This window comes from Marmota marmota, unplaced genomic scaffold (assembly GCF_001458135.2).
Source record: "Marmota marmota marmota unplaced genomic scaffold, marMar, whole genome shotgun sequence".
Taxonomy (NCBI): domain Eukaryota; kingdom Metazoa; phylum Chordata; class Mammalia; order Rodentia; family Sciuridae; genus Marmota; species Marmota marmota.
Window position 1 is genome coordinate 17670476 of NW_025999999.1, and position 19063 is coordinate 17689538.

A 19063-nucleotide genomic window follows, 5' to 3' on the forward strand; every position below is an offset into this window, starting at 1 on the left:
ACCAAAAAAGAAAACAAAAATAAAAACAAAAAAGTTAAGAGAACTTATGTTTATTATTTTATTTAAATAGCATCACTGATATTTCTAAAAATTTCCAGAGTTTATTTTTGATTTTGATAACTTACACATACTCGTACCCGGCCCCCAACTTTGCATACAAAATAAAAATGCAATAAGGCAAATTTTGGTGTTGTAAACTACAAATAATAAAATTTAACATTTCAACCCATAAGTAAATCATGCAAGAAAACCTCTTTTTCATAATCACCAAATATTCAGGTCCAAACTATCCTGTAGGAGTCACTAAAGCAAGTTCCATGTCTCCTTAACTGCTATTGCATTCACTCCTAATTCTAATTTCTATTTCATGGTGTTACAGTACTCACCTTGTGTGAATCCATTTCAGCTTTCAATTTATTTTGGGCCCACTTTACTTTAATGATTTGAGAGCTGATATCTTCCTTTAATTTTTCTATTTCTCTGATGAGTCTAGTTGTTTCACCTTCCTAAAATAATATCACTAGGTCATATTTTTCACTTAAACAATCAATCATTTGTTTATCATTTATATCCCTTCAAAGTAATCCGTTCAACATCACTATAATTTAAGGGCTAATACACTATGGCCCTTAGGCCACAAAACTGATTAGAAGGCAGTAAAATTCTAAATTTAATTAATAGACATGAAGATGATTAATACCTATATTTTAACTAATTGGATGTGTTGTGAGCACAAGCACATGTATATGATTCTTCTTAACTGGTTGACATTAAATATTAAATTGGTTTTGCAAGAATTTCTGAGAATTGATAACAATATTTCTGAATTAAAAGACATTAATTTAATTACTTAGTTAACTCAGTAAGTAAATAACCTAGGATAGCATCTAGGAAGGATATGTTTTTCTATAAGAAAAGCATAAGTTCTACTCTATAGTGAATAAGTGCTACATTAAGAGTCTGTCTGAATAGATATGTTTCTGTCTAAAACTATTCACATGTAACACAACTATGTACATATTTTACCAAAACAGTTTTCTTTGAGGCACAAGTTAACCCAATATATGGATTTTAAAAAGAAGATCTATTAAAAAAAGTTATCTAAAATTTATCTAAAAAGATCAAAAAAAATATCCAATAAACATGTGCCAATCATTACCTCATCTTTTCCCAGAAAACCTTTTTGCAGGCAAGTAATGAGATATTATAATTTCTAAACACTCATGTTCTTAGAAGGTTAATAACAATAACTTTGAGTGTTTAAACCATGCTATCATCATTTGACTGGAAAAGCAAAGAATAAATTTCAAGTAAGATACAATGGTACAATCATACCTTTGCTTCATATAGCTGCTGCAACCGGCCTTTCTCCTGAGAAAGCTGCTTAATTTTGTTAGTGTTTTTCTCAAACTCCTTATTTGCGTCTCTAAGTTTCCTCTCAAGGATCTCTTTTTCCTTTCGAAGGTCTAAAGATTCCTTCTCACCTCTTACATACTTCATTACCATTGCTTCTTTCTCTTGGCGTGCCTCTTCACATTTCTTGTTGGCCTTTGAAAAAAATATTATCTAGCATTAATAAAAAGATTTTAAAATAAAAATATATTAAAATAAATGTTTTCCTATATCACCAATGTATTTTTTATTCGTGCATTACATTCTAAGCTCTTGTGTCATAAAATTTTGAGATAAAAAGAAAAATTCAAAATTATAGAAAACAATACGATACTAATATTTGCTATTATTCTTTCCAATTCCTTTTACTTTGGCTGATATTTTCCATGTATGCTCCCAGACCTGCTATCCTACCCTTTTCTGTCCCATCCTGTGGCCCAGAAAAATGACTGTCATAGACCACATCAACAAGTTCCCTTACCCTCAAACTTCCATTTGGGTTCTGCCAGCAGGAGACATTAAACAAACATTCAGCAATGAAGGCAGAGTGAGGTCTGACTTCTCTAGAATCACCAGAGGTAGCCTGAAGACACTAACTCCTGTCAGGTGGCCTCTCTATACAACTATTCTCTCTGGATTGCCCTGATTTTGGAGCTCCAGAAGTGTAAGTTAAATAAGCTTCTTTTCTTTATGGAGTACCCAGACTCGGGTATTTTTTTAATAGCAACACAAAACAGACTATACATAATATGTGTGACTTGTGCATGCACAGGAGGTACGAAAACTAACCAAAATATCAATAATTAGCTATGGAACAACGAATGGGATATAAACAAATTGAAGGCAGGGGGAAAAATTATAAAGGAGGACTTTCATTTTTTATTCTGTATACTTCCTTGACTTACTTTTAAATAATTAGAAGGCATTTATGTATTGTTTTAGTATCTTTGTTTATTTATTTATTTTTTTTGAGATGCTAGGGATTGAACATAGGGCCTTATGCATTCTAGACAAGCATTCCACCACTGAGCTACAGCCCAGCTCTGCTTTAGTTGTTTTTTTTTTTTTTTCGGTGCCATGGATTGAACCCCAAGGTGCTTAGCCACATCACCAGCACTTTTTATTTTTTATTTAGAGACAGGGTCTCACTTAGTTACTTAGGGCCTTGCTAAATTGCTGAGGCTGGCTTTGAATTTACAATTCTCCTGCCTCAGCCTCCTGAGCCACTAGGATTATAGTCATGTGCCATTGTGCATGGCTCTGCTTTAGTATTTTTTTTTTTTTTTTATAATTCTGCTTTAGTATTTTTGAAAGGCTGATTTTATATAAATAAAATTAATATTCTTAACACACCATTGATGTCAAAAAGCCTAAAAGAGTTAGTTTATTTTAGTAAATAATGGAGTCACCAGACTATAAAGTTAATAATTTAGGAACATGAAAAATACCTGGTCCATCCGTTGGGCCATCTCTTTGTGTAATTGCTGAATTGCATTTTTAGCTGCAATGTCTTGAGCTACTAGTTTATCTTTGGAAACTTTAACTTCTTTATTAAGTTCCTCTATTCTTGATTCTAACTGTAAAGAAAATTATTCCCAGATCATTTTCATTGCTATAACAAACAGACCACTAATACTTCAATAAATAGTATGTATATAGTACAAAGAATGTAATGAATATATTTTAATCATTGGAATCAATAGCAATATTTCTATATCTCATTGGAATTGTTAGCATAAATCTGAAGAGAGTAATACATTAAAGTATACATATGGTACCCTGGAGCATCCACTCAGGAATAACTCAAAGAAGTATAGTTAAATATTATGAAAGAAATTTAAATATTACATTAGAAAATATTCAATTAGTTGAAAAGAAAGTAGAGGAGAAGAAGAGGGGAGAAATAAGACAGAAAATGAAAAGCAAAATGGTAGACGTGAATCAATGTAAAATATCATATTAAATGAAAATGGATTATATAATCATATCAAAAGGTAGAAACTGACAGATTGAAATAAAAAAAAAAAAAAAACAGGATTCAACTATATGTTGCCTCCAGGAGACAATTTAGGTCCAAAGATAAACTGAAAAGAAAAGAATGCAAACAGTAATCATAAGTAGGAGCGATTATATGAATATCAGATGAAATTGAATAAAATTTAAAAAGTGTTACAAGAGATCCAGAAGGACATTTTACAATGATAAAAGGATCAATCCATTGAGAAAAATCAAAAAGATCTAACACATATCTAATAACATAGCACCAAAAAACTTGAAGTAACAACTGAACAGAAATGAAGGGAGAAACAGACAAATCAATAAGTCAGAACTTCAATATGCTACTTCAAAAGATAGACTCAACTAGGCAGAAGATTACTGAGGAAACAAGAGAGTTCAACTAACTAAAAAACAACTGGATGTAATACAACACTCTACCCAGCAACAGCAGAATATACATCTACTCAAGTACACATGGAATGTTCCCCAAGATAGAATGTGTGCTGGCTTTACAAATAAACCTCAATAAATTTAAAAGATGGAAATCATACAAAATATGTTCTCTAACCCTAAAGAATTAAAATTAGAACTCAGAACAAAGAAATTTGGGAAATTCACAAGTTTGTGAAAATTAAACAACATAATCATAAATAACCAATGGGAAAAAATCACAAAGGAAACTGAAACTAGTTAGTGAATAAAAATGAACACATAACATACCAAAACTTATTTGGTGCATTTAAAGCAATGTTTAGAAGAAAATTTGTAACTATAGTGACCTTTATTAAAAAATAAAAAAGATTCCAATTTAATAACCTAAATTTCTAGTATAAGGCAATGGAAGAACTAATTAAACCAAAAACGGAAGAAGAAATAATATAGAGTGGAACTTAATAAAACAAAGAATTAAAAAACAGAAACAACAAAACTAGAAGTTGATTCTTTGAAAAGGTTGACAAAATTGACAAACTTTTAGCTAAATTGAGAGAAGACTCAAATTACTAGAATTTAAAGATGGACATTACTACTGACCTTAGAGAAATAAAAAAAATTGTGAATGAATATTACAAATATTTAACTTAGAAAAAATGGAAAATTCCCAGAAAAAAAAATCAACTATCTAACTAGCTCAAGAAGAAACATAAAGTTTCAATAGACCTGTACAAGTGATTTCTTAACCAGAACAGCAACCAAAAAAAAAAAACTATCCACACCAAGAAAAATTCAGGTGCAGATGGCTAACAGGTAAATTCTACCAAACATTTAAAGAATACCAATTCTTCTAAAATTCTTGTCTTTAAAAAAAAAAAAAAGAAAAGAAAGAAACTCCTTTCAATTCATTCTATTTACTCCTAGGTATATACCCAAGAGAAATGAAAATATGTCCACATAAAAACTTGTGTATGAATGCTCACAGAGCATCAATTGATGAAAGGATGAATAAAATATTTATTCATACAATGGAATATTATTCAATCATTTAAAACAACAAAGTACTGATGCATTCCTCAATTTGAAAGAAACTCTGAAAACACTGTTACTTAATATATGATTCCATTTATATTAAGTTTCCAGAAAAGGCCAATATATAAAGACAAGATATGTTGTTCTCTAAGTCTAGGGATGAGGGTGGTATTGGAGGCAAATGAGTGACAACTAATAGTGGTGGGGTTTCTAAACCCATGGTGAAGGTCACACAAATTAATAACCATTGAATCATACACTTGAAATGAGTGGATTGTGAGGTATACGAATTTTATCCCAAAAAACTATTTTAAAAGACCTAAACATTACATGTGTGCTGATTTTTCTTATAAAAAACTATCTAGAGACACTACCAACAGAAATACAAACCACAGATGGATGTAATGGCACATGCCAATAATCTCAGCTACTTAGGAGGGCGAGGCAGGAGAATCACAAGTTCAAGGTCAGAACACGCAACTTAACAAGACTCTGTTTCAAAATAAAATAAAAGGGCTGAGGATATAGCTCAGTGGTAGAGCGCTTGTCCAACATGCTCAAGGCCCTGGGCTCAATCCTCCATGCAGCAATGCTCAGGGGAAGATAAATGATAACGAGGACTTTGATTTCATTAGTGGATTAATCTACTGATAGTTGAATGGACAAATGCAAGTGGTGGAAACTGCAGGTGGTGAGGCAAGGTTGGAGGAAGTAGGTCACTGGAGGTGTGTTTCTTGTCCCAAGTTCCTTCCTCTTTCTTTGCTTCCTGGCTGCCATGAGATGAGAAGCTTTCCTCCATCTTGCTCTTCCACTATGATGTTCTGCCTCATCTTAGGCACAAAGCAATAGAGACAACTGACCATGAACTGAAACCTCTGAAACTCTGAGTCAAAATAGACTCTTTCTCCTTTAAGTTGTTTATGTCAGGTATTTTGGTACAGAGACAGAAGCTGATTGTCAAAACAATATGGGCAACTTAAATTTTTTAACTTATTTTTTTGGTATGGGGAATTGAATCCAGAGATGCTTTTCCACTGAACTACATCCCTACCTCATTTTTATTTTTTTTAGACAGGGTCTTGCTAAGTTGTGAGGATGACCTTGAACTTGTACTCTCTTGCCTCAGCCTCCCAAGTCACTAGAATTACAGGTGTGTGCCACCATACTTGGCTATAACTTAAATTTTCTAGTAGTTACACTTTAAAGAGCAAAATGAAACAGGTGTAATAGTTTAAACTCAATATACCTTTTCAATGTACAGAAACATGAAAAAATGAGCTATTTTATAATTTTTTGTACTAAGTCTTTTAAATTAGCTGTGTATATTATGCTTATAGCACCTCTCAATTTGGACTAATCACCTTTCATGTGTTCAAAAGCCAAATGTGGCTACCATACTGGACAGTGCAGATCTAGAGATAAAATTAAGAAAGAATATTGTACTAGACTTGTTTTCTATTTAAAAAGTATAAAGTTCTTTAAATGCTAGCAAAAGAAAGATGAATCCAACATTCTTTTTTTTCTTTTAAAGGTACAACCTTTAATATACTTGGGAAAGGAAGCTCTGGTTTTGTCCCATCTGTTCAGTCTGAAGATTCTGGTCATCAGCAGTTACCTGACTATTGGACCCAGACTATTATTATTAAATCTCCTTTATACTTTAACCTTCTTAAGTTTGGTTTACATATGGTAGTCCTACAGCACATAAAAATCAGTATTAAATATCATACATAAAATCTTACAAATGTATTCACCTTCAACTGTGAAAAGATGCATTAATTGAATACCAAAGCATAAACAAGTGAAACCTGTATAATTTTTCATTATATTGTCACCAAGTATTTTCTGCTATTTTCATTATACAGCTTTCTGTAAAAGATGAAATGAAAGGAAATAACAGTCATGTGCTACATAATGTTTCTGTCAATGATGAATAACAAATGATTCAACATGGTTATATCACCTAGTGATGTTGTAACCATCTTAGTTTAAATAGACCCTATGGATGGTCACACAGTGACAAAATTGCCTAATTATGTATTTTCTCAGAACCGTCCTCATTGCTAAGTTATTATACTTTAATGACTAGAATGCTTCTCATCCTGCCCACAGAAGAAAATGCAGCTCAGAAAGATAAAGAGCAGCTCAGTTTTGTTATCAAGTCTAAGTGGTTACTTTGTTGATTAGAGAGTTCATTAAAAAAGAAGAAAGGAAAGAACAGGCTAAGAGAGCCAGTTAGCTCTGTGATTATACACAATCACAAGTAATAAGAACAAATCTTCACAGCATAGTTTACAAAAATACTGAAAATAGAACCATACTAGATTTTAAGTATAAAAATATCCTAATGCCAGATATAAACTTTTAAGTATGTATAGTATAGCTTCTTACCTTGATTGATAAAAATGGTCTAGTGACTGTCAAATCATATTGTCTTTATTATTTTGAACATAATGTAATATATTCTATTTAGCAGAATAATCACACATATCATAAAATATTTACATAAAATAAAATAATTCAAGCTATGATTCCTACACTTCATAAGAGAATGCTTTAAATATGAGTAATTATGCATTTAAAACATGATTTAATTTACAGAATTTCAATTTATATATAAATTTTCAGGAATGTGTTTATTTTATAAATTATCAATTAAAATTTTATAAATATGGTATTTAAAATTTTTTATCTTTTTTACCTGTTTAATTGTGTTCACATGCTGCTTCTCTGTTTCTGTTCTTTTTTTTAACTCTTCTCTTAAATTGTCTTTTTCTGAACAAATGTCTAAGATGAGCTCCTGATGCTTCTTATTTTCTTTAATTAACCTAAATATAAAAAGGTAGTATAGATAAAACATAATTAAAAATGGATACATAATGAAATGTGGGGTGTTTGCAGATTAGGGTGTAGATATCTATGATTATATTGGGTTAACATTCCAAAGTAATCTTTTATCATAAAGTATCATGTTTACACAAGGATAAAATTCCTTAATGATACATTTCTCAGAACTGTCTTTTTTTTTTTTTTTTTTTTTCAATGCTGGGGATTGAACCCAGGGCATCATGCCTGCCAAGCAAGCACTCTACCATTGAGCCACATCCCCAGCCCTTTTAAGGCTCAAATGCTTCTAATCCTGTCCACATAAGAAAAAGCAGCTCAGAAAAATAAAGATCAACTCAGCTTTGTTATCAAATATTCACACTGTTGATCTATGTATCAGATATTCTGCAAAACATTCTTTTTTTTTTCAGGTGGTTAATTTTTTCCTAGATATTTCAAATCAAGTGACATATAATCAAAAAAAGAAGATCATGTCCTATTATAAACAGGCCTTTGGCCATCTCAACTATGAACAACTTTCTTTCAGCCTAGGAACCCCTGGGATAAGTGGTTTGTAATCAAGAGCAATTTTATCCCTTCAAGCATCTGGAGACATTCTGGATTGTCACAATAAGGGCAGGGGTTGCTACTGGTGGTTGAATGGGTGGAAGTCAGAAAGGCTGCTAAGCACTCTAAAATTCAAAAGACACCTGTACCTTTAACAAAGAATTATCTGGGCCAAAATGGCAATAGGGCTGAGATTGAGGTACCTTGCTTTACATTTTAGAAATATTTTAATGATATACTAATAGTTATATAAGTGTAGTCAATGTAAAACAAAGTTTAAGCAGAAATTTCATCTTAAGTCCCCCTACAAAGACAGAAATAAAATCTTAAAAATTGCCCACAAAGGAATCTGAACTATAGGATACCTAAGAAAGTAAACAACTATTATTATAGGATTGTTAATGTTACTAACTATAAGTTTACTGCACACTATTTGCTAAGTTAAAATTTAAAAAAAAGAAAAAATATATTATTTTCTGAGGGATGGTGGCATACTCTTGTAATCCCAGCTATTTAGGAGGCTGAGGCAGAAGGCTCTCAAGTTTGAGGCCAGCATGGGCAACTTAATGAGTCCCTGTTTCAAAATAAAAATAAAAAGGGCTGGGGATATATCACAGTGATAGAGCACCCCTAGGTTCAATCCCTAGAAGAGTGGGATAAAAAAGTTATTATCTCATTTAATATTAAAAATAAAACTGTAAAATTATCATCACTTCTGTTTTATGAAGTTAAAATAAGACACAATGGAAACCCAGGACTTATTCCAGGTTGTATAGCTAGTAAGTGGCTGAACTGAGTTTTAAATACCGGTCTCATTGCAAAGCCCAGGCCTTTCTACCTACTACTCTGAAGATCACTCATTTACTTAACTGATGCTTACTGGGTACCTACTATGTTTCTTACCCTATCATCAAGGGAGAAAAAAAAAATAGACACATTTTTAAAAGAGATAAGTTTTTATAACAAAATTTCAGATAGTGATTTAGTCCTATTAAGAAACATTAACTAAAGCAAGAGGACAGAAAGGACTTGAGCTGTGATAAGGCTGACCTTTCTGAGAAGAAACAGTTGAGCGCAGGAATGCAGTGAGGAAGCAAGCATGCAACTGTTTTGGAAAGAGGCAAATGCAGCATGTAGGTTTATTCAAGCCTTTGATGGCACAGTAGTTTAACTTGGATTACATAACACACACACACACACACACACACTCATTTGTTACAAAAACCTACTTGAGAGACAATTCTAAATATACTTCACAAGTAAACAGAGGAGGAGTTGGGGAGTGAAGAACAACAAACATTATAATTCTCCTCCTTCTCCTTTTGTGGTATTGAAGATGGTACGTGCTTGGCAAAGGCTTTACCACTGAGCTACAAAGCCGTTCCAAATTGTTATTCTTATTTGCCAAGTACTCATACAAATAGATAACTGTTCTTAATTAATTAAGAATTTTGTTGGGACCTTGGACAACAACAATGATACATTAGAAAACAGAAGAATAAAAAATAGTGAAATGATGGTTGCCGGAGGTCAGGAGGTAGAGGAAATGGGGAGATGTTAGTCAAACGTTACATACTTTGGGTTATAAGATGAATAAGTTCTGGGGATCTAATGTACACCAGAGGAACAATAATTAACAATACCATATAATATACTTGAAATTTGCTAAGAATAGATCTTAAGGGTCCACACCACATACACATACCCCCAAAAGTATATTTGTAAGGTGATGGATATGTTATCTAACTTCATTATAGAAATCAGTTAACGATGCATATCAAATCATCATGTGGTACACCTTAAATATATACAATTTTGTCAATTACACTTCAATAAAGCTAGGGAGAAAAGGAAAACAGGAATGGATATATAAACAAAGACATCTGAAAACAAATGCATTTATGAACATTTCAATCAAAGGAAATGAAAAGTAGTTTTCTTCATGAAAAATTAAAATGAAGACAAAAGAAAAGAAATTTTAGTTGTTTAAGAGCTGACCTGAATGAACAAAGCTTTTACTTGGAATTAAAAATATTATGTTTATGATCAACCTCACTTTAAAGTAACATATGACATTTGTACAATGCCTAATGCCCACAAAAGTCCCATCTGGTAAGTACCCCTCATAGAGATGAAAAATATTTGACTCAAAAGAGGTTTATATAGTTAAGGTAACACTTGCAAACAGCAATGGGAATCTTCCAACTCCAGGTTTCTGATCAGAATTGTGCTTACCCCACTGCTCTGACAGGATGAAGCAAAAAAGAAGACTCAACTTTTTACTTTTTATTTTTAGATAAGTTCAGCAATTTGTAATTAGTTAATTTCTATAACCACATTTATAAAACCTCTGCAGCCAAACTAACAAGGCTTAGATTATAACCTTACGTTGATTGCATGTGACCCTGAACAAGTTACTTACTGTTTCAGGTACCTCATCTGTAAAATTGGGATAATAACAGTATATACTAGAGTTGTTAGGAAGATCCCATGAGTTTATGTGTGTATGTGTGTGTATTCACACATATATAGTGCACATTATTAAGAGCATTTTTTTTGTAATTATCATTAAATGCACATGTCTTACAATTTATAAGAGATGTACAAAAGTAATGAGTCCACATCTAAGAAAAGTGAAAAGAAGCAAAAATGGAAAGGTCTAAAAGATAGGTGCAGAGAGCAAAGTAATGAGGAAGTTACCCTGAAAAAAATTAAAAGTGGCAGAAGCTCCAATGATTCAAATACATAGAGAATACAGTTTATTCACAAAATAGCACTATTAAGGATATAAATAGGAGTAATGCAATAGTTGTAAGGTAGCACTAAGAACAGTGTTAGAATCTTGAAGATAATTTGTAAGCTCAAAGAAACTATTCACAACAGTCAAAATGGAGAAGGAACTCAAATGTCCATGAAAGAATAAACAAAATATGATATACACATAGAATGGAAAATATTCAGCCTTAAAAAGTATGGAAATTCTGACACACTCTATAATATGGATAAACCTTGAGGACCTTATATGAAGTGAAATAAGCTAATCACAAAGAGAGAATACTGAATGATTTTACTTACATGAAGTATTAAGAGTAATCATACTCATAAAAAGAGAAAGTAGAATGGTGGCTTCCAACAGGGACTGGGGAGAGGTGGCAATAGGGATTTGCTATTTAATGAATATAGAGTTTCAGATTTGCAAGATAAAAAATTCTACAGGTTGGTTGTACAAAGATGGTAAGTTTTATGTTTTGTGCATTTTATCACAAATGAACTCAAAAATAGAAAAATACAAAAGGGACAAGCCTAGATAATAAGAGACTAAAGCTCATTGGGTAAACCAATGAAGGATTAGTGATTTGGGCAAGACTGATCCACTGAATAGGATATTCTGAAAGACTGAAAACCAGAAGGAGGAGATCATGAAAAGGCAAACTGATATCAAATAACATTTGAATTATGGTATATTTTCTTCTGTTATCCTCCTCTGTCAAGTAGATTACTTCTCTTTCTCTATATACACATTCTCTTGATTAAAAAAAACAAACAAAAAAACTTTGAGTATCCTATTTAAAAGAAATCACTATATATTTTAGTGAAGGCTAATATACTTTATTTAACTTTCTTATATGTTACAAAAGAGTACCTAAAATAATGCATCACTTAGCTATATAAATCAAGAATAAAAATATAAGGTAATACAATATATTAGGAAAACTAAATGAAATCATTATTAAAATTTTATGTTCTTGGATGGGCACGGTGGGGCATGCCTATAATCCCAGTGGCTGGGGAGGTGGAGGAAGGAGTATCATGAGTTCAAAGCCAGCCTCAACAAAAGCAAGGCACTAAACAACTCAGTGAGACCCTGTCTCTAAATAAATTACAAAATAGGGCTGGGGATGTCACTTAGTGGTTGAGTGCCCCAGAGTTTAATACCTGGTACCCACTCCCACGAAAAAAGTTTATGTTCTTATTTATTGAAGGAAAATCAACTAATTCTATGTCCTTTAGATTTTAATTTTCAAACTAATGTATTTACATTGGAGATTTTTTTTAAAATGTTGAATTTTATGACTTTTAATTTCCTTTTAAATTTTTCTTATTTTTAACATATTTCTACATTCTTTCAACAATGAAAAACTTAGGTGGGGAAATATAGCTGAGTTGTAGAATGCTTGCAAGTATTAGCACCCTACTGAAGGCCCCAAGTTCAATACCTAACCCAGCAAAAAAATTTTTTTAAAAGTTTTGTCTTTATAAAAAATTCAGTTTTTCAATGAACTTACACTATTTACTATAATATTTAGTACTTTAGAGTATTAAATAATTAGAAAAACTTGGCACTCAGTAAATACACCTTTATTTATCATGGCTGTACTATGAAATTATTAGTAAACAAGATGATAACTTAAAGGAATTATATCTGTAGTCCTAGAGAAAAAAATTACTTAAAGGAATTTTAAAACTTACTTTTTTATAGTATGTTCTTGCTGCAAATATTTATCTTGCACACACTTTTCAAACAGAACTAATGCATGTTCTCCTTTATTCATGCCATTTGGTACTTGGTGTTCTTCTGCAAACTCTGTAGACAACAGCTCAGATTCTATTTCTTCCAACAAATCCTCTGATGCTGAAACATTTTTTATTTTTGAAATAAGTTTCTTGGTGCAGTCTGTATCATAGAGACTTTCTGAGTAAGTCTTTTGATGAGCTGCTTCTGTAAATGTAGGTGACCTTAATTCTGCCAGTATTTGTGTTACTGTCTGTTCTGTTTCACTTGTTTTAGACACTTGCTTTGCAAAATCTCCACTAGGTAAGTTAGTTATTTGTTCGGAATCTTCTGGGCATATGTCTTTTTTGGCAGAAGAATCCTCACATCCATCATTATTTGGGACATAATTTTTGTGTGCTTCAACATGACTATTGTGTTCATTAGGCAGACATAAAATTTTGTCACAATTTAATGACAATAGTTTGGATTCATTTTCTAATCTGCTGCTTTCATCACCAGAAAATGAGCTGCATGAATCTTCCTTTAATTCAGATATTATCCCAATATTTTTATCAGAGGAAATGAAGGCTTCATTCTCCGTCTCTGACATGTTGACAAGCACCAATTCACTTTGCATTTCTTCAAATTTGCTTCTGATCTTTGTTTTACATCTAAGAAATTAAAACATCAAAATTAAAAAAAAAAAAAAGAATTTAAACCAAGACCTCATATCTCTTTGCTCACACTCCATGATATGCAATAACCAAAGACCATAGATTTTTCCCAAAAATAATTTCTTTACTAAAAATCTCTCTTGGAGAAAAAAGAATAGTATAGCCAATCCAAATTATCTACAATCAGCAGAGCTACTGCAAAGTCTCATTGTCTTTCCTCCTTCCATTTAGTCACCTAACATCCCTAATTACTTTGTTGCTGTTTAGCATTTTCCAATCATTCCCGGAAGATGTTAGGTAGGGAATAATACTTATAAATGGAGAATTAGTGCCAAAGATGTTTACACTTCTTTCAGCTCTGAGGGGAAGAGACTACAAGATCTATAAGAAAATACTGGAGAGGGAAGACAACAATGAAAACACTAGAAATCACAAACCAAGATAATAATATAATGCATATTAATAATGTTAAAAAAATTTACTGAGAGTGGCTCAGGAGGCTGAGGCAGGAGGATCACGAGTTCAAAGCCAGCCTCAGCAAAAGCGAGGCACTAAGCATCTCAGTGAGATCCTGTCTCTAAATAAAGTACAAAACAGGGCTGGATATGTGGCTCTGTGTCCAGTGCCCCTGAGTTCAATCCCGGTTACTCCCGCTCCCCCTCCAAAAATTTACCTAGAAGGAAACCAAATAATAACAAGTCACGGTGACCTATAGCCTATAGACCTAGCTCTGAAAATAAAGGATTCCCTGATAGAAATTAATTTTTTACTGAGGCAGTGATCCATGAAGTACCATGATGATTTTTAAACATTTTCATCAAAAATAAAACAATTTTCAAACAAACCAAGTGGAGCCCACATGCACTACCTAGGTGAATAGAAGCAATATTTAAAAATTAATTTGACATGGCTGGAATACGTTTTGCTATTATTTAAAAAGATTACTATCCTGGCTACTTTATAAAAATCCTTCAGCTTCAAAGATTGCCTAGATGGATAAATATAAAATCTCTCAGTGATCTTATTGAAAAAGAATTGTCAACTTCTTTTGTCAGGTATCAAGAAAGCATATATAGAGCAGATGAGCTACCAAATGGTTAGATTAAAAAGTAGGCAGGTGATGTTCTCACAGAGATGAGTGCTATACTCATCTGAAAACAGATGAAAACAAAATAAAGGTCAATTTTTTAAATAACAAAATGAGGTATAATGGAGGGGGTGCACAGAGGATGACTAAATAGGATAAGAGAAGACTAGTAAGATAGAATCCTCAGAAAACTAAGCAGGAGTGAATTTTGTTAATAAAGACAAATCTGGAGCCAGGCATGGTGGCACACACCTATAATCCTGGCCCATCGGGAGGCTGAGGCAGAAGGATAGCAATTCAAGGCCAGGCTCAGCAACTCAGCAAGACTCTGTCTCAAAATTAAAAATAAAATAAGAAAGAACTGGGGATATAGCATAGCACCCCTAGGTCAATCCCTAGTAGAGAGGGGAGGGGGAAAAGGAGAAATTGTAATAAATCACAAGACTTATTTACAAGACTCCTATAGGTTCAAGTATTTGTTGAATTAAAGTCTATAAGCACAAAAATGATATTCTAAAACTAGTAAGACTAGTATTTGGTGAACCTCATTTTAGGAATACATAAAATTGGAGGAACAATTAAAAGGAAAGAGAAGATCATCAGCTTCTTTTGTTAAATAAATGTTGCCTTTTTGTTTACACTTTAGCAACTAATATAGCCATTGACTTTGGCACTCTAAGCTATCTATCTGTATAATATTTACTTTCAAACAACCAAACAGAAATCATCATTATCTTGCTGTATATATTAGATAACAAGCCAAAGCCCACACTGATGTCAAACACTTGGTTTAGAAAATGCAAATAGTGTAGTAAGTAAATGAAAAGCCTCATTAAGTATTTTATATTCCAAAATCTAGAACAAAGAGAAATTATTTTCCAACAGGGGCACTGGCCACTTATATTACCTCACTCAAGGTAACTCACTTTAAGAATAACTTATGAATGTGTTACTGTTTAATTTAAAATCTTCACAATTTAGAAGTCAATCTAAAAGTGAACTTTTTAAAGTATCATGAATCTAACAGAAATTGAACCCAAAGCCGACGAAGACATAATATAAGTAGCAGATAAAAAATGCTATGCTCCTCAGCATTCAGCAAGTGAGAAGCAATTTATCAACAACTTTATGGCTCTCCTCCATGTGCCCTGATTTGTCAACAGAAAAACACTAAACAAAAATTGGTTTATTATCCTTTTACCAGCTTTTGTAGTTTTCAAGAATTTAGTCTCCAAGTCTTCTCCTCTGCTAGAATTCATTTACTTAGATAACTTGAAGCCACAACTCACAGCTGATGCCTACATAATTTTTCAATCCTGTACTTGAGTTACAGATATCATAGTATCTATCAACTCTTCCTCACTGCCTCTGTCTCTTTATTTAATACTCTACCTGAATATAGGCATTTCCACTGGAAGTTTCTCTACCACCTCAAACTCAAAATGACCAAATTCAAAATCATAATTATAGTTTCTATAATTGAGTACCCTCTGCTAATCTTTTCTGTCAATGATATTATTTTTACTAGTCATCTGACTTCTTCCTCTCCTTTGCCCTCATATTCTTTTTGACAATTTTAGGTCTCCTATATTTCGATTGTCGTTGTCCCCTACCTGCAACCCAGCTAGGCCTCTGATTACTCTGGAACACTTAACTGTTGGTTTCTCAAACTTACTCCATTCTCCCCTCCAGCTCCTCTTCCTAAAACTCCCAAATGAAGGAGCAAGGTTAACAGAAGGGCAAGGTGCTTGGGACAACCCGGGGATGGCACAGGATCAAGGCAAGAGACAGGTCATCCAATCCCAGAGAAAGGGCTGAAGTGTAGTACACTGGCTTGGAAAACAGGAATAGGAGCCACTCTCTGAAGTGGGTCTTAGTGGCAAAAGGGGCCAGGGATCTACAACACTGTCCCTACAACATCCACATGCATCACCTCCTCAGATACCTTGGTCCAATGCAGCCAGATGGACCAGAGTGCATCCAGGGCTACCTCTTCTCTCTTCGGAGGTTCAGGTAATGAAAACTGCCTCTACTGGCTGGTTTCTTCACCCAACTCCAAAGGTGCTAAGGTAAAGAAAGAAGAGGAAGTCTGTCTTGGAGTCAGATTATACCTCTTCTTCTTCTTCAATCACAGCACCTGGGAACTAAACAGCTTCAACTTTTCTTCAGGGAGAATAAGTTTGTGATTTCATTTTAATGTTGTAGTTGTTTTTTAAATGACTGGGGTCTGTCTTAATTTTTGGAATAACCAAAATTGACAATAATGTCAGACCAAGACCTTACTAAAGGACTGCCCTTCAGAGGAAAGTTGCAGGGCTGAGTGTTTTACACAGTATAAATAGGGACCCGTTTAAAAAAAAAAAAAAGAGCTGAGGAGACAGCTCAGTGATAGGGTGTTTGCTAGTATGTGTGATCATGGCCTTGAATCCGAGTCCCAACACTGTAAAATAAACAAACTTTTTAATATTTATTCCCATAGTTGAGATTCCACACTAAACCAGTAACATTACTTTTCCAATCTTCTCTCTCAACATATTCCTAAAATAAATGCTTCACTATACTAAGTCTCACCAGTCTACTAGGATTCCCACAACACACACATTAACATTTCCATGGTTTTGTTCTCATCCATATTGTTCTTTCCTTCAGTCTATCTAGAGACTAAAAATATGTTTAAAGGACTGATTCTAATATTAAATCTTCCTCCAAATTTTCCCTCATCACAAGTACAAAATAATTTCTATGTAAAGTAAAACACACTGCATTTATGCTCATTAAGCAGTTCAAGCCTTTCTTTCTTATGACATTTTTGAGCAGGCATCCTTCCACCTTTTAAATGAGATTTGTTTCTGCAAAAAGGAACCTCATTCTGAACTCAAGTCAAAGTTCTTAAGTCTCAAGCAGTATAATAATAAATAGGTAAATCTATTTTCTACGTTAATTGCTCATTTTTGCAAATGCTGTGTAGCAAGTTCTCAACAATGGTGGAACCCACTGGGTTTACACAATGATCTGGCATCCACACATCATTTAGTGGGTGGGTAACAAGCTGTAAGACAGTGCAGAACAACAAAAATTTTCCTTACATCCTGCTGCATATTCATCTAGGAGGCAAAATAATCAACGGTTTTTATAATTTCCTAAGCTTAGGATCAGTTTTACATATTGTATAAATTAAGGAAGACTAAATTTAATCTCAAAAAACAGTATTTTCTATACATTCTCCCAGTAATATGCCTATAGCCTCTGAAAAAGTCATCATGTAAGCCGACATCTGGTAATCACTTAGAACTTGCAAACTTAGTGTTCTAATGATCAAATAATTATTGACTGAATAACAAAGAAAAAAGAGAGGATTAAAGGAAAGGAGAGGGTTAATCAAGATCTATGTGATCTACTACCAAAGCCATTACCAAAGATTAAATAACTGCACAAGAATGGTAATAGACAAAAACAAACAAAAAATGTAATAACCTTTGATTTTCTCCACAATCAACTATGGGAAAAAACTAGTCAGCTGAGTCCTCCCACAGGCCTTTCCAGTTGGCAATACTGATGCAGACCAATTTGGATGCTCTTCAAGTTTTTGTTTTGGGAGGGGAGTTATCACCAAAGCTACTAAGGATAGAATAGCCTAGTACTAGATTAAATGGGGAGGATACAAAACTAGATATTGACAAGATTATTTTAAGAAGAATCTGTACAAATCAAATTCACATTCTTAAATAAATGCAGTAATTACAATTATAGATTACAATATAGGTTGCTTTTTCAATGTTAAAAGTAATACAAGATATTTCAACTCTTTATTAACTTTCACTTATTAGGGGAAATACCATATTTAAAACATTATAGTAACAAAACTCCTCTTAATTCAAACATTTATTTTTCCCAGAGTTGTTTGTGTTTCTGACACAGTACTACAGGACCAATTCACACTTCAAAACTGTTTCAGTAGGTGAGAACTGGTTTCGCTCTTGCTGGAGCTCATCAGCTGTAGGCAACTGGTCAAGAAGCAGTTTTTACGTGCCTTAAAGCAAAGCATGATCTACCTTGAATTTTATTTCTTTATGAAGGAATGAGTGTTTAAAAATTATTTACAAAGTTATATAAATAAAAACACTTTTAACAGTTTTGGATTCTCTTTCCTGTTTTTTCCACTAATTAGTATTATAAACAATAAAAACTTAAGCTTACTCAAGAAACTGCAAATACAAATTCATCCAATCTATAGATGTTTGGTTAACAGGTTATCAAATAAATGTGCCTCATACAAAGGTACCAAGTTGAAAATAATTTCCAGAGTAGATATTTAATCCATTTGTTAAAAACATATTGAGAATCTACATGTTCTAGGTGTTGGGAACACTATAGGGAATAAAACAGACATTCCTCATCCCTCAAGGTGCATGCCTGAGGTGAGATGTAGTGGACCAATACATAAAGACTATGCTGTCTTTTATTCTTGTGTTTTGTTGCTAAAAAACACAAAAGCATTACAGACCATACAGCTTTTAACATTACAACATTTTAATGTCTGCCAGTGTTCCATCAGAATAT

The 19063-nt window shown here is 33.0% G+C and overlaps 1 protein-coding gene across 3 annotated transcripts in view; it reads right to left on the reverse strand.

The window, feature by feature from the left end:
* The window catches only part of Ccdc186 (coiled-coil domain containing 186), a 44700-nt gene that overhangs the window by 21379 nt on the left and 4258 nt on the right, over positions 1-19063 (reverse strand). The window contains exons 2-7 of one of the 3 annotated variants that reach the window (XM_048807371.1): positions 16449-16567; positions 12718-13413; positions 7556-7682; positions 2841-2969; positions 1336-1548; positions 387-506 (exon numbers count right to left, since the gene is read on the reverse strand). In XM_048807371.1, the coding sequence (XP_048663328.1) occupies positions 387-506; positions 1336-1548; positions 2841-2969; positions 7556-7682; positions 12718-13413; positions 16449-16483 (1320 nt within the window). In that variant the 5' untranslated portion in view covers positions 16484-16567. Of the gene's footprint in view, positions 1-386; positions 507-1335; positions 1549-2840; positions 2970-7555; positions 7683-12717; positions 13414-16448; positions 16568-17977; positions 18426-19063 lie in introns of those variants that run through there. The other 2 variants (XM_048807372.1, XM_015494822.2) reach the window with 2 other exon arrangements.